Raw genomic sequence first — 15,444 nt, forward strand, 5'->3', positions numbered from 1 at the left:
CATGATAACGTTTTTAACTCTCTCCGGTTATCCCGTACACACTACGCCGGATATTAAGCGTTTTCAGATTTATTCACTCTGGAGAGTGTCTTCGAAAATCTCCGTTTTCGGGGGTTGAAAACGCCGGCTCAGTGGGGATGGGAGGGCAAAACGAAGAGAAAAAGCTTCGTTTTCAAAATTATCTGGCGTAGTGTGGACGTACAGCATGCAGAGAAATTCTTTAGCCAGACGGTGGTAAATCTGTGGAATTTTTGTCACAGACAGCTGCGGAGTCCAAGTTATTGACTATATTTTAAATGGAGATTGATAGGTTTTTGATTATTCAGGGCACCAAAGGTTACAGGGAGGAGGCAAGAGAAAGGAGATTGAGAGAAATAATAAATCAGCCATGATGGAATGGCAGAGCATATTCGATGGGTCAAATGGTCTAATTCTGTTCCTGTGTCTTATGGTCTTATCTATGGTAGGCAAGTTACTAGAGAAGATTCTGAGAGATAATCTGGAAAGACAAGAGTTGATTGGGGTAGTCAGCATGGCTTTGTACATGGGAGATCATGCTTATAAACTTGATAAGGATTTTTGATGATGTGACCAGGAAAGTTGATGAGGGAAGTGTGGTAGTTGTGGTTTATATGGACTTTGGCAGGGCTTTGGATAAGGTTCCACATGGTATGCTGCTTTGGAAGGTAGATCACATGGAATCCAGAGAGAGCTGGCTAAATTGGATACACAATTGGCTTGATGGTAGAAAGCAGAGTTGATGATGGAAGGTTGTTTCTTGGACTCGAGGCCTGTAACTAGTGGTATGCCAGTGGTCAGTGCTGTATCATCTGAATCAATGATTTGGATAAGAATATAGAAGGCATGAATAGTAAGTTTGACGATGATGTTAAAATAGATGGTACAGTGGACAAAGAAAAGGTTTTTATCAAAAATTTTGGGACCTTGATCAGCTGAGCGATTCGGAGATCCGTATGGGCAGTAGTCACAAGGGATGGTTACACCACCCACTCCTTCAGGCTATCAGGAGTAGAGGTCCATGCAAGTCCAGAATTTGTGGCCCAGGTGCTTAGTGGTAGAAAGTCAACAATTCTGGAGTTTGGGTTGGTCGGGACCTTAAAGTCAAATCTGTGACAAGCAAGTCCTGAGGTCGAGGCCCGAAGGTCAGACTAGTGATCAGCAAGTCCTGATGTCGATACTCTGACGTCAGCAAAGTTCAGAGGGCAAAGCCAAAGGTCAAAGTCCAGTGCTCAGCAAGTCAGGAGGTAGAAAGACTGAAAGGTTGATGACCAAAATTGGTGTGTCCAGAGATAGAGGGTGAGTTTGTGCCAGAGACTGGAGGTTGGAGACCTGATGTTTACAAATCTGTAAGTCTGTGCCAGAGACTGGAGGTTGGAGACCTGAGTGTGTTAGTGGGTGCATTTCACTGTATGTTTTGATGTACATGTGATAAATAAATCTTAATCTGAATCTGAGTAAGTGGGCCAAGGAATAGTAAATGAAGTTTAACTCTTATGTGCAAGCTGTTGCATTTTGGAAAGTCAAATCCATGTAGGACTTTCACAGCAAGTGGCAGGACCCTGGGGTGTGTTATAGAATAGAAGAACCTTGGAGTACAAATACACAGTTCAATGAAAGTAAGTGGGTAGATGGGATGGTGAAGAAGGTTTTTAGCATGCTGGTCTTCATCAATCAGAGTATTCAGTACAAGAATTCGGAGGTTAGGTGAGGCCACATTTCTGTTCAAATTTGCTCACTCTGCTACAGGAGCATCGGATACTGTAGATGACCACAAGAAACTCACAGGTGAAGTATCACCTCACCTGGCAAGACCGTTTGGGCCCCTGAATGATAGTGAGGAGGAGGTGTAGGGGCAGGTGTGGCACTTGTTCCACTTGCAAGGGTAAGACCCAGGAAGGAGATCAGTGGGGAGGGATGAATGAAGAAGGGAGTCACGTAAGGAGTGATCCTTGTAGAAAACAGAAAGTGGGCAGGGGTGGGGAGGTTGGGAGAATTGTGCTTGGTGGTGGGATATTGGAGATGGTGGAAATTATGGAGAATTAGAGGGTATAGATTTACGGTAAGAAGGGAATGATTTTATAGGACTTTTAGGGGCAACTTTTTTCCCCATATAGCATGGTGTCTGTGTAGAGCAAATATCTGAAGCAAAAGACATTTGCACAGGTATGTGGATTGGAAAGATGTAGGTGGTTATAGGCTAAATGCTGGCAGATAGAACCAGCTTAGATGGGGCATTTTGTTCAGCATGGATCAGTTGGGTCAAAGGACCTATTTCAATGCTGTGTGACTCTGTGATGGCCTCAAATCCTCTTGTGAGCCATTTCCCTATACCCAATTTACTCACCTACTTTCAAACATCCAGCTACCAGCCAGGTCAGTGAATCCAGAGATTCACCATATCCTCTCACCATTCTCTCTTACACCACCTTTATTTTCCTACCATTCACATGAGAGGTAATTCACAATAACCAATTAACTTGCCAGTCTTTGAAATCTTGGGATGTGGGAGGAAACTAGAACACTCTGGGAAATACATGCAGGGAGAACATGCAACCTCCACACAGCAACGGAAGTAGAAACTGAACCCAGATCACTGAAATTGTGACTCTCACACAGGTCTACAAGAGCAAGTCAGAGGGTAGGAATCCAGTAAAATCTTGAAGCGAGTAACTCACCTTTTAACTCCCCAAAGCCTGCCCACCATATAGAAAGCTCGAGTCAGGAGTGCAGTGAAACACTCGCCATTTGCCAGGACGAATGCAGCTTCACCAACACTCAAGTGACTTGACACCATACAGGACATAGCAGCCCACCTGAGAAGAACCCATCCCAAACTATCCACTCGCTCCACCACCGATGCATCGTGGCAGTAATCTGTACCATTACAGGATGAACTACAGCAGCTTGCTAAGACACCTGCCACAGCCACCATCTCTACCAGCTCGAAGGACAGCCAAAGCTTGTGGAACTGCACAGGTGGAACCGTACTATCCTGAGATCACGGTTCCTTCACCATCACTGGGTTAAGGTCCTGGAACTCCCTGCTTATCAGCATTGTGGGGATACCTACTGCTGAACGGATCCTGACCTGGATCTGGGCCATACCCTCCAAATATCTGGACCTGCCTCTCGTTTTTTTTTTGCGCTACCTTACTTTCTCTTTTCTATTTTCTATTTATGATTTATAACTTAACATTTTAATATTTACTATTGATTTGTACTCCAGGGAGCACGAAGAGCAGAATCAAATATCGCTGTGATGATTGTATGCTCTAGTGTCAACTGTTTGGCGACAATAAAGTATAAAGTATCTTAAGGGCTGCAGCAGTTCAAGAAGACAGTCCACGGCTACATTCTCAAGGGCAACTTGGAATGGACAATAAATGTAGACTCAATCTACGAAGCCCGCACCCCTTGAATGAAAATAAACATTGCAATATTCAATCTTATTTCCACCTGCTGAACCTACTTGTATTTTTCTGCACACTCTTCATGGTGTTTTTCTCCACCAAGTTTCATGTCAGCAGCATAGAGTAGGACATATATATAGAACTGTTACAATCATGCTTACTTGCAAATATACACACTGGCATACATGGATACTCACACATACAGAAGAAGCATAAATAAATGCCAAATTGGAGTCTGATTTAGGCAAAATGTGATGGACTGGCAGTGTAGGAGACCTTACCTTCACCAAATCTCTCATGTTGAATGTGTAATGGGGATTGACTGGTGTGGGTAGCATGTACCAAGACATTTTGTAATACATGCTAATCGCAGCAGATACCAACTGCTTCCTGCAGTTCTGGACGACTGGCATGAAGTTATGGCTCTCCAGATAACAGCCAACTTTAACCTGAGGAAACAAGAATTCCAAGAGTACCAAAATTCATAAACTGACCATGTGGATTCTAAACCTGTCACTGGGATGCTTTGGAACAGTTTGATGGGATAGTATAGAGGGAGCTTTACTCTGTACCTACAACCCTATGCTGTCACTGCAGTGAGAGTATGTGACAGGTGAGTCTAGAGGCAGCAACAATCTACTGGTAGAACTCAATGGGTCTGTGGGAGAGAGAAATTAATGTTCCTCGTTGAGCCCCTGCTTTAGCTAGAGAGTGGTGAATCTGTGGAATTCATTGCCACAGAGGGCTGTAGAAGTCAAGCTATTGGGTGTATTTAATGCAGAGATTGATCAGTTCATGCTTGGTAAGAGGTTTAAGGATATTTGAGGAGGAGGTGACAAAATGGGGTTTTTAAAAAAATCAGTCATTATTGAATGATGGAACAGACTTGATGGACTGAATAGCCTAATTCTGCTTCTATATCTTATGGCCTCATTGTTGCTTTGACAGGACAGCATTGAGGGAGCTTCAGTTTGTGTCTAACGTGTGCTGTTCCTGCCCTGGGAGTGTGTGATGGGACTGTGTAGATGGAGCTTCACTCTGTGTATAATCCGTGCTTTGATGTATGTTAGAGAGAGTTTCAGTTTGTATCTAATCCGCGCTGTCCCTGCCCGGGGAGTGATGGAACCTGTGTCTAACATGTTCCCTGCAGGATCAAGCACTTACCTGGAAGATGTGCTGCATTGACTTGGTTGAGGGCTGGGGCAGGGTGAAGGTGCAGAAGTGTTTGAGCAAACGTTGACTGAGCTCACTCCGTGCACCACCCGGAGGTGCACAAGCTGCCACCAGGGTCAAATCCTCCACTTGCTTGGTGTGGGCCAGAGCGGAAAGAGCAGGAAAGACATGGTGAGACACCAGCAATCAACTTGAACATCTTGCACCCAAGCACAGGCACAAAACTCGCGGTAAGGGCCCATTTTGTCCCTGACCCTACTGGTGACCATAAAACCCATGCATTCAAGGGACTAAAATCTGGCTTGGTGATGGGCAGTGATAGTTGTTGAGTGTGTTTGAGAATGTAAAGATACCACTGGGGTTCCATAGGGCTTCACAGTAATTGTTCCCTATAGGAATGTCCTCCTTGAAAATATGTGTCCATATTTCATAAATCAGAAAGTATGGGTGAAATATATATTTTGATCCAATGCTTTGTGATGAGGGTGGGGAGAGTTAAGTTGAAAAGCAGCTTTCTAAATTGGAAACAAAAGTCCCAAAAAAAGAATCAATGGTGTTACAGCAGAATGTGTAAATCAAATAATTCCTAGTCTCTGGGACAGAGAATTTCAGATTTATCACCTTCTGAGAGAGAAAGTTCCTCCTCATTTCCAATTTAAATGGACGGTCCTTATTCTAAACCTATGCTCCCTGGTTCTAGATACCCCCAACAGGAGTAAAATCCTCTCAGCACTCACCCTGTCAGACTCCTCATAATGTGATGTTATGATAAAATCCCCTCACAATCTTCTAAATTCCAATGGGTTTCAGCCCAATTTGCTCAACCATTCATCAACTCCTCCATCTTGAAGTCAACCTGATGAATCTATTCCCCACTGCCTCCACCATAACGTAGAACATAGAATTGTACAGCACAGTACAGGCCCTTTGGCCCACAATGTTGTGCCGACCCTTAAATCCTGCCTCCCATATAACCCCCCACCTTAAATTCCTCCATATACCTGTCTAGCAGTCTCCTAAATTTCACTAGTGTGAAATGAATAAGCACATCCTTTCTTAAATACGGAGACCACAACTGTACATGGTCTCACCAAATCACTTAGAAAAGTTGCACCAAACCTTTCCTACCTCCAGAGTCATTGAATCAAATAGCTAAACAGCACAGAAATAGGCCCTTTGGCCCAACTAATCTCTGCCAACCAAACTGCCTAACTGAGCTAGTCCCACTTACTCCATACACCTTGCAAGAAAGTCAATATTTGTAACTGACAGCTGTCACCAGTGGGATTCTGCAAGGCTTAATACTCAGCTCTTTGCTTTTCTTTGCACATATTAATGATTTAGACTTGAAGGCAAAGTCTGAAGTGCAAGAAGGCAGCATCTATCATCCAAGATTCCCATCATCCAGCCAGATAACAGCTGCTTCCCTTCAACCATTCAGTTCTTGAAGCAATCTGAATAACCCTATTCACTACTTCAGTATACCAACATTACAACCCCTCTGATCACTCTGCACTACAATGGGCATTTTTTGTTTTAATTGTGTTCTTTCTTGTAAAACACGGGTATCAGTTACGTTTACTTTATGTTTTTTTCTTGTGAGTGCTGCTTAACTGATACTCTGTGCCTGTGAAACTGCAAATAAGTTTTTCACTACACTCGTGGAAGATATAGGTGGCCTGGTTAATTGGGCAGAGAAGTCCAAATTGAATTAATTCAGCGAATTTAGGAAGTACGAGAAAGCAAGGGAATATTCAGTACGTTGGAGGATTGTGGGAAGTGCAGAGAGACGTGGGAACTTTACGTGTTCACAGATTCTTAGAGGTAGCAGGATAGGCAGCCATATGATGCTAATTATTTTTGAACTACATACATAGTTCTCAGGCCATAGCCTGAGGACCTTGTACAGTTCTGGTCACCACATTACACATGTGCTTGCACTGGAGAAGGGTGCAGAGGAAAGGACGATAGTATTAGCATGATTTGAAACTTTAGCTTCGAGGAGAGATTGGATAGGTCGTGTTATTTCTTTAGGAACAGAAAAGGCTGAAGGGAAACTTACTGAGGGGTATAGAATTATGAGGAGCCAAGTAATAAGAAATCAGAAGGCCTATTTCCCTAAACAAAGAATCAAGAAACTTGAAGGCATAGATTTAATATAACTGGTAAAAGCTTTGGAAGGAGGATAAGAATTTTATTTTCATCCAGAGGGTGGTGAGGTATGGAACCTCCCCACATTATACACTCGGTGTGTACTTGAAGAACTGTGACCTGCAGGGCTATGGAGCCAGTGCCGGAAAGTGGGAATAGGATAGATAGTGTTGCCTTTGACCTGACAGTGCCACAATGGACTGAAAGCCATGTCTAATCTACCCCAGCGTATCCTTCAACCCACTGTATCTATGCCAACCTATGACTAATTCCACATCCTCTATTCCTACGTATTCAAGTACCTGTACAGATGACTCTTAAACAGTACCACTATTCCTGTCTCCACCACCTCCTCTGGCAGCTCATTCTCAATACCAAACACTGTGTGAAAAATTTATCCTTTAGGTTCCCTTAAACCTCTGTCCCTCTCACCTTAAACCTATGCTGTCTAGTTTTACACATCCCTGCTATGGGAAAGAGGCACTGGCTATTTACCTTGTGTGTGTCTCAGTTTTGTGTCACCTCTGAGCCTCAATTGCTCCGACAGGAACAGACCTACACTATCCAATCACACCTAGTAACTCAAGGGCTCCAATCCAGGTACCATGCTTGTGAATCTTTTCTGCACCCTCTCTGTCTTAGTCACATCTTTCGTATAGTTTTGTGACAAGAACTGTACATAATACTGCATGTGCATAGAAACATAGAAACATAGAAAATAGGTGCAGGAGTAGACCATTCAGTCCTTCCAGCCTGCACCGCCATTCAGTACGATCATGGCTGATCATCCAATCAGAACCCTGTACCTGCCTTCTCTCCATACCCCCGATCCCTTTAGCCACAAGGGCCATATCTAACTCCCTCTTAAATATAGCCAATGAACTGGCCTCAACTGTTTCCTGTGGCAGAGAATTCCACAGATTCACCACTCTCTGTGTGAAGAAGTTTTTCCTCATCTTGGTCCTAAAAGGCTTCCCCTCTGTCCTCAAACTGTGACCCCTCTTTCTGGACTTCCCCAACATCGGGAACAATCTTCCTGCATGTAGCCTGTCCAATCCCTTTAGAGTTTTATACGTTTCAATCAGATCCCCCCTCAATCTTCTAAATTCCAGAGAGTACAAGCCTAGTCGATCCAATCTTTCATCATATGAAAGTCCTGCCATTCCAGGAGCCAATCTGGTAAACCTTCTTTGTACTCCCTCTATGGCAAGAATGTCTTTCCTCAGATTAGGGGACCAAAACTGCACACAATACTCCAGGTGTGGTCTCACCAAGGCCTTGTACAACTCCAGTAGTACCTCCCTGCTCCTGTACTCAAATCCTCTTGCTATGAATGCTAGTATACCATTCGCCTTTTTCACCGCCTGCTGTACCTGCATGCCCACTTTCAATGACTGGTGTACAATGACACCCAGGTCTCATTGCACCTCCCCTTTTCCTAATCGGCCACCATTCAGATAATAATCTGTTTTCCTGTTCTTGCCGCCAAAGTGGATAACCTTACATTTATCCACATTAAATTGCATCTGCCGTGAATTTGCCCACTCACCTAACCTATCCAAGTCACCCTGCATCCTCTTAGCATCCTCCTCACAGCTAACACTGCCGCCCAGCTTCGTGTCATCCGCAAACTTGGAAATGCTGCATTTAATTCCCTCGTCTAAGTCATTAATATATATTGTAAACAACTAGGGTCCCAGCACTGAGCCTTGTGGTACCCCACTAGTCACTGCCTGCCATTCTGAAAAGGTCCCGTTTATTCCCACTCTTTGCTTCCTGTTTGCCAACCAATTCTCTATCCACATCAATACCATACCCCCAATACCGTGTGCTTTAAGTTTGCACATAAATCTCCTGTGTGGGACCTTGTCAAAAGCCTTTTGAAAATCCAAATATACCACATCCACTGGTTCTCCCCTATCCACTCTACTAGTTACATCCTCAAAAAATTCTATGAGGTTCGTCAGACATGATTTTCTTTTCACAAATTCATGCTGACTTTGTTCGATGATTTCACCACTTTCCAAATGTGCTGTTATCACATCTTTGATAACTGACTCTAGCATTTTCCCCACCACCGATGTCAGGCTAACCGGTCTATAATTCCCCGGTTTCTCTCTCCCTCCTTTTTTAAAAAGTGGTGTTACATTAGCCACCCTCCAATCCTCAGGAACAAATCCAGAATCTAAAGAGTTTTGAAAAATTATCACTAATGCATCCACTATTTCTCGGGCCACTTCCTTAAGCAATCTGGGATGCAGACCATCTGGCCCTGGGGATTTATCTGCCTCTAATCCCTTTAATTTACCTAACACCACTTCCCTACTAACATGTATTTCCCTCAGTTCCTCCATCTCACTAGACCCTCGGTCCCCTACTATTTCCGGAAGATTATTTATGTCCTCCTTAGTGAAGACAGAACCAAAGTAGTTATTCAATTGGTCTGCCATGTCCTTGTTCCCCATGATCAATTCACCTGTTTCTGACTGTAAGGGACCTACATTTGTCTTAACCAATCTTTTTCTTTTCATATATCTATAAAAGCTTTTACAGTCAGGTTTTATGTTCCCTGCCAGCTTTCTCTCATAATCTTTTTTGCCTTTCTTAATTAAGCCCTTTGTCCTCCTCTGCTGGACTCTGAATTTCTCCCAGTCCTCAGGTGTGCCACTTTTTCTGGCTAATTTGTATGTTTCTTCTTTAGAATTGATACCATCTCTAATTTCCCTTGTCAGCCACGGGTGCACTACCTTCCCTGGTTTATTCTTTTGCCAAACTGGGATGAACAATTGTTGTAGTTCATCCATGTGATCTTTAAATGCACCCTAACCAGAGTTTTGTACAATTATTACATGATGTCTCAAGTCTTACACTCAGTGCCTCAGCCGAAAAAGGCAAACATGTTATGCGTCTTCTTCAATGCTCTGTCTACCTGTGTTGCACTTTCAGGGAACTACGCACTTGTACGCCCTCTGTTCACCAACATTCCCCAGGGCCCTGCCATTCACTCTGCAAGTCCTACCCCGATTTAAACTTTCAAAATGTATTTCTTCACACTTATTTGAATTAAATTCCATCTGTCATTCGCATACGCTCTTAATTGAGATCCTGTTGTGACCTTAGGCAACTTTCTTCAGCGACAACTACACCACCAATTTTGATGCCATCTGCAAACTCACTAATCATGTCACCCACATTCTCAACAAGTCATTAATGCGGAGTATATGACAAGCAACGGTGAAACCAGTATTAATCCCTGCAGCACACCTCTGGTCCGATAAACAACCCTCTACCACCACCCTCTGCTTCTGTCCGCCAAAGGCTAGCTCACCCTGGATCCCATGGATGGCAGTGAACTTCCTGAGAGTTGTTGGATCTGTAATCTGCTTGGAAAATGGTGAGCATCAACTCCCTCTAACTTGTGCCTTGTAGATGGTGGGAAGGTGTGAAGAAGTGAGTCACTCACCACATGACCCTCAGTCTTTGACCTGTTCTTGTATACACAATATTTGTCTGGCCACATTATTTCATTTATTCTGATTAAATAGCTTGAAAACACATGAATAGAAAAATAAGAAACATACCAGCCACTTTAGATTCATAACATCAAAGAATCCACCGAGGTCAAGAAATTGACGGATTAGCTCAAGCGGAGGCTGAGCTCCATACTTCTCCACAGCAGGCATGTTCAGGTCATCGACAAACACAATCACCTGACGGGCACAGTGAGCAACCAACAGCACAGCGGTGACAAGCATGTACACTGACCAAGATCAATAAATACACAGAGCTGGGAGGACAGTGAGTAAGCACAGAGTAATACTGTTTACTGATTGGGAATATACTGTGTGTGCACTGCTGCTACATGGAAAACACACCGGGAGTATTGAGAGACTGAGACACACTGGAAATGTACCGAATACACACCATGAGTATACACTGAACACACAGTGAGAGTATACAGAGTACACACTGGGAGTAAACTGAGGATACATTGGGGTTACATTGAGTACACACTGGTGGTACATCAAGAACACACTCAGGTACACTGAGACACTGTGGATACATTGAATATACAGTGTGAGTATACAGAGAACACACTGGGATTAAACAGAGTAGACTGAGAACACTGTGGGTGGGGGGAGCAGGGGTGCACTGAGAACCCATTGAGAGGACAGGAGGTAAACACAGGGTAGACACTGAGTAGGCGATGGCTGGAGGAACACTAAGACTACACTGTTTACTGATCGGGAGTATACTTCGTTCACATAAGGGGATATAGAGTATACATTAAGAGTACACTAAGTACATACCACGTGGGTACAGAGTACATACTGGGAGTACAGCAAGTATACATAGATAGTATGATGTGTACAAACCAGGAGAACACTGAGTGTCTGCCAGGAGATCACTAAGTACATACTGGGGTACACAAAATACACTGAGTACACATTGGGAGTACAGAGTAAGCACCTGGAGCACATTCACTATACTGAGCATACATTGAGAAAACACAGAGTGCACCTTGTAGCAGATTGACTACATACCAGGATGCATTTTAGTAAAGTGGTTGACAAGGTTCCTTATAACAGGCTCATCCAGAAAGTCATCAGGCTGAGATCCATTGAAATTTGGCTGCATGGAATTGGAACTGGCTTGTCCACAGAAGGAAGAGGGTGGTAGCAGATGGGGTGTATTCTGCCGGGAGGATGGTGACTAGTGGTGTTCCACAGAAATCTGTCCTGGGGCCCCTAGTCTATGATTTTTTGTAAATGACTTGGATGAGGAAGTAAAGGGGTGGTTTAGCAAGTTAGCAGATGACACAAATGTTGTGGGTTTTGTGGATAGTGGAGGAGATTGTCGCAGGTTACAATAGGATAGACAGGATGCAGAGCTGGGCTGAGAGGTGGCCTATGGAGGTCAGTCTGAAAAAGTGTGAAGTAATACTCTTTGGAAGTTTGAAGTTGAAAGCAGAGTACAAGGATTAATAGCCATGTGGAGAAACAGAGAGTTTTGGGGTCCATCTCCAGAGATCTCTCAAAGTTGCCAAACAATTTGTTAGGGTGGTTAAAAAGGCACATAGTGAGCTGGCCTTCATTAGTTGGGAGAGAGATTTCAAGAATTGCTGCTCTGTAAAACTCTTAGAGTATTGCTTTCAGTTCTGGGCACCTTGTCGCAGAAAGGATGTGGAAACTTTAGGGATGGTGCACAGCAGATTTACCAAATGTTATCTGATTAGAGAACATGTCTTAAGATGAAAGACAGAACGATCTAGGCTTTTCTCTTTGGAGTGACTTGATAGAGGTGTATTTGTTAGAGATTATGAGAGGGATAGATAGAGGGAACAGCTAGCACCTCTTCCCCAAGGAAGCAATAGTCAATACTAGAGGATTTCTATTCAAAGGAAGCATAGGAATGTTTAGGGAAGATGTTAGATGTAGGCTTTTTACACAGAGTGGTGGGTTCCTGGAAAGCAAGGCTGGGGATGGATTTAGAGGATGATACAAAAGGCAACTTAAAAGAGTCTTAGATAAGTACACAGATAGAAGAAAAATGGAGGGTTATGGGTTGTGTAGGAGGGAAGGATTAGATTGATTGTGGAATAGATTTATAAAGGTTGGGACAACATCATGGGCCAAAAACCAGTACCGTGCAGTACTGTTCTATGTTCTAGACCGCGCACATACTGGGAGTGCATTAAGTACACACTAGGGTTACACTGATCACACACTTGCGGTATACTGAGTCGACACTAGGAGTACATTGATTATACACTGGCGGTACTCTGAATACACACAGAGAGTATCCTGTGTACACATGGGCTGTATATTGAATACTGTATTCTGAATACACAGCAGAAGTTCACTGAATACACACTGGATGTACAATGAGAATACACTGAGGGTATACTGGGTACACACCAGGAGCAGACTGTGAGTACACCTGAGCACTCTCAATACACACTGACCTGGGATACTCTGAACACGCACTGGCTTTATACTGAGTACACACAGGGTGTACATTGAGCACACGCTGGGAAGTCAATGGGTAAACACTAGGGGCATATGGAGCATGCACTGAAAGAACACCATGTAAAAGCAGGGGTTATACTGAGTACATACTGGAGGTGGACTGTGTACAAACTTGGAGAACACAGAATAAACACTGCGAGTACACAATGTGATACACTGAATACACACTGAGACTACACATTAGGGGTACACTGAATACACAGTGGGACTACACATTTGGGGTACACTGAATACACAGTGGGACTACATACTTGGGATACACTGAATACACACTGGGACTGCACATTTGGGGTACACTGAATACACACAGGGGTCACACTGAGTGTGTACTCCCTCCCTCCACTGCTGGCCTACCAGGGCTGTAGGGTGTAGTATCTACAAAGTTCACACCTATTACTTACCCAGCCTGCTCTGTCAGCCCCTCCAAACCACTCCCCTTCCCCCACCTCTGGCAGCAGACACATGGAATATAAGTTTCGGGTTCGCCTTTTAGGTTGTGCATCATCATGATCCAGCAGGGATTTGGTTCACCAGATGGCTCTCACCACTAGGCTCTCAAGAGTAATTATAGACGGGGAATAGTTGAAGGCCCTGCCAACCACGTATTGCAGCACTAATTATAAACAATAAATGACTGTGTCTCTCACCTTTCCCTGACACATCTCATTTTCCTTAAATGGCACAGCGGCCATTGTGATTGCACTGTGGCTTGAGCTGAGCGGAAATGACCCATTCTCTGCACACATCAGTGCACCAACCTGTTTGTTTCTCTCCGCGCTCCGCCTGCTCCTGCTTCTCTTCACCAGGTTGCTTAGGATCTGAGTCTGGGTTTGGGCTGAAGTGGTCTGGGTACTCATCAGCACGGCGCCAAACTTCACCTCCTTGTTTTCACGACTGGACAGGGTGGCTGCCTGAGCAATGTGCTTCTTAGCCAATTCCACACCTGTACCGCTGCAAACTGAGCCGGTTCAACAAGAGAAAGAAAATCCATTAAAAATGTACGCAGTCTCTGAGGGTGATAAATCCTGTAACTTAACAAACAATTTCCTGGAGGAGCTCATTTTGTCATAGAACATCTGTGGAGGAAAGAAATTATTGATGTTTCAGGTCCAAAACCTTGCATCAGGACTGAGAGTAGAGAGGAGAAGGTGGACAAACATCTCACCTCTCCACTCCCACTCTCAGTCCTGATGCATGGTTTTGACTTGAAACACTGATAATTCCTTTTTTCCCACTGATGCTGCTCACCCTGTTGAGTTCCTTCAGTAGATCCTGTGTTGCTCCAGATCCTGGCATCTGCAGTTATTTGTGTCTCCATTAGTAAGAAGCTGTTTATTCAAATGGAAATGAAGAAATACATTACTGTCAGAGGATCATTAATCTTTACAAGTATCCTTTCCAATGGGCCATAAATCACTGAGTATATTCAAGGTCAACAGACACTGATATTTGGTGTGCAGTGAAGAGGCAGGAAGTGAAACTAACACCATGACCTTGTTGACAGGAGGAGAAGACATAAGGAATCCATTCCTACTCTTTAGGGTTTTGAAGAATGAGGGGTGACCTTATTCAAATATATTAGATCCTAAAGGGGCTTAAAAAGGGTAGATGTAGTGATGTTTCCACCAGTGGGAAACAATCAAGCAGGCCACGTAGCTGCAAAATATGGGGCTAGGCATAAAAAACTGAGGTGTGCCAACATTATTTTTCTTGGAGGGTAGAAGTTCATTGGAGATAGATAATATTTAAAAGATTGAAGAATTGAGAGTTCTGTGAAACTGGCACAGAAGAGGAGTTGAGGCCTAAAGTAGATCATCCACAATGGAAGGCCATCTTAAGGGACCTGATAGCACAGTGCTACGTTCTAATGCACTGTCATCCAACAGGTGATGTTCTGTGTAGTCCACAAAGTCAGCAATCTGCTGTCTGAGAACCACAAGGCCCAAAGATATGGTGTGGGAAGATTTTTGTCAGCAGGTCAGGGCATCGTGTGTCGTACATAGTTCAAAAAGAATGTCCTGATGCTACAGATTGGCCAGGAGACCAATTATGGCTTCGCCTCATCTAAAATAGTGCCAGGAGATTTTTTTTATCCCCTTGAAAGAGCAGATGGTGGTGGCAATGAACATTCCTACCAGCTCACCTCTATAATTACTGACACAGGTCTCTGTTGTCTATTTTTCTTCATTCACGTGCAGGACCAAGCCAAGGTTATTTTTACTTCAGGCTTAGCCCACATTCCTTGAGCTCTACCTAATGGTGTACTAGGGATCATATACTTAATGCTACTGGTTCATCACTCTGAGCACATTAATATCAGCTCTGCCCACCATTCCTTCCCAGGTGAAGGTGAACTTCAGTTTAAATAGTGGTAAAGACTTCCATCTGCGGCCTTCTCTTGGAACATAGGAGATTGAGGGGTGACTTGATATGGGTATATAAGATCACAAGGGGAATAGAGGGGAATGTGGATGAAAGCACAGTCTTTCTCCTAGGGAAAGGATTGCTAAAGATAAGAGGACATACTGCAGGTTTAAAATCAGAGGTGAGAGATTTAAAAGAAAATTGGGGCAGCTTATTTACATAAAGGGTGATACGCATTTGGAATGAACTGTCAGAAATAGTGGCTGAGATGGATATGTTAGCAATATTCAACAGCC

At 43.7% G+C, this 15,444-nt stretch overlaps 1 protein-coding gene across 1 annotated transcript in view; it reads right to left on the reverse strand.

Moving 5' to 3' along the window:
* Positions 1 to 15,444, reverse strand: part of LOC134357419 (dynein axonemal heavy chain 6-like) — a 495,424-nt gene that overhangs the window by 189,462 nt on the left and 290,518 nt on the right. The window contains exons 45-48 of the mRNA XM_063068992.1: positions 13,543 to 13,742; positions 10,337 to 10,465; positions 4,596 to 4,736; positions 3,713 to 3,880 (exon numbers count right to left, since the gene is read on the reverse strand). Coding sequence (XP_062925062.1) covers positions 3,713 to 3,880; positions 4,596 to 4,736; positions 10,337 to 10,465; positions 13,543 to 13,742 — 638 coding nt within the window. The remainder of the gene's footprint in view (positions 1 to 3,712; positions 3,881 to 4,595; positions 4,737 to 10,336; positions 10,466 to 13,542; positions 13,743 to 15,444) is intronic.

Source organism: Mobula hypostoma, chromosome 2 (assembly GCF_963921235.1).
Source record: "Mobula hypostoma chromosome 2, sMobHyp1.1, whole genome shotgun sequence".
In the NCBI taxonomy this organism is placed as follows: domain Eukaryota; kingdom Metazoa; phylum Chordata; class Chondrichthyes; order Myliobatiformes; family Myliobatidae; genus Mobula; species Mobula hypostoma.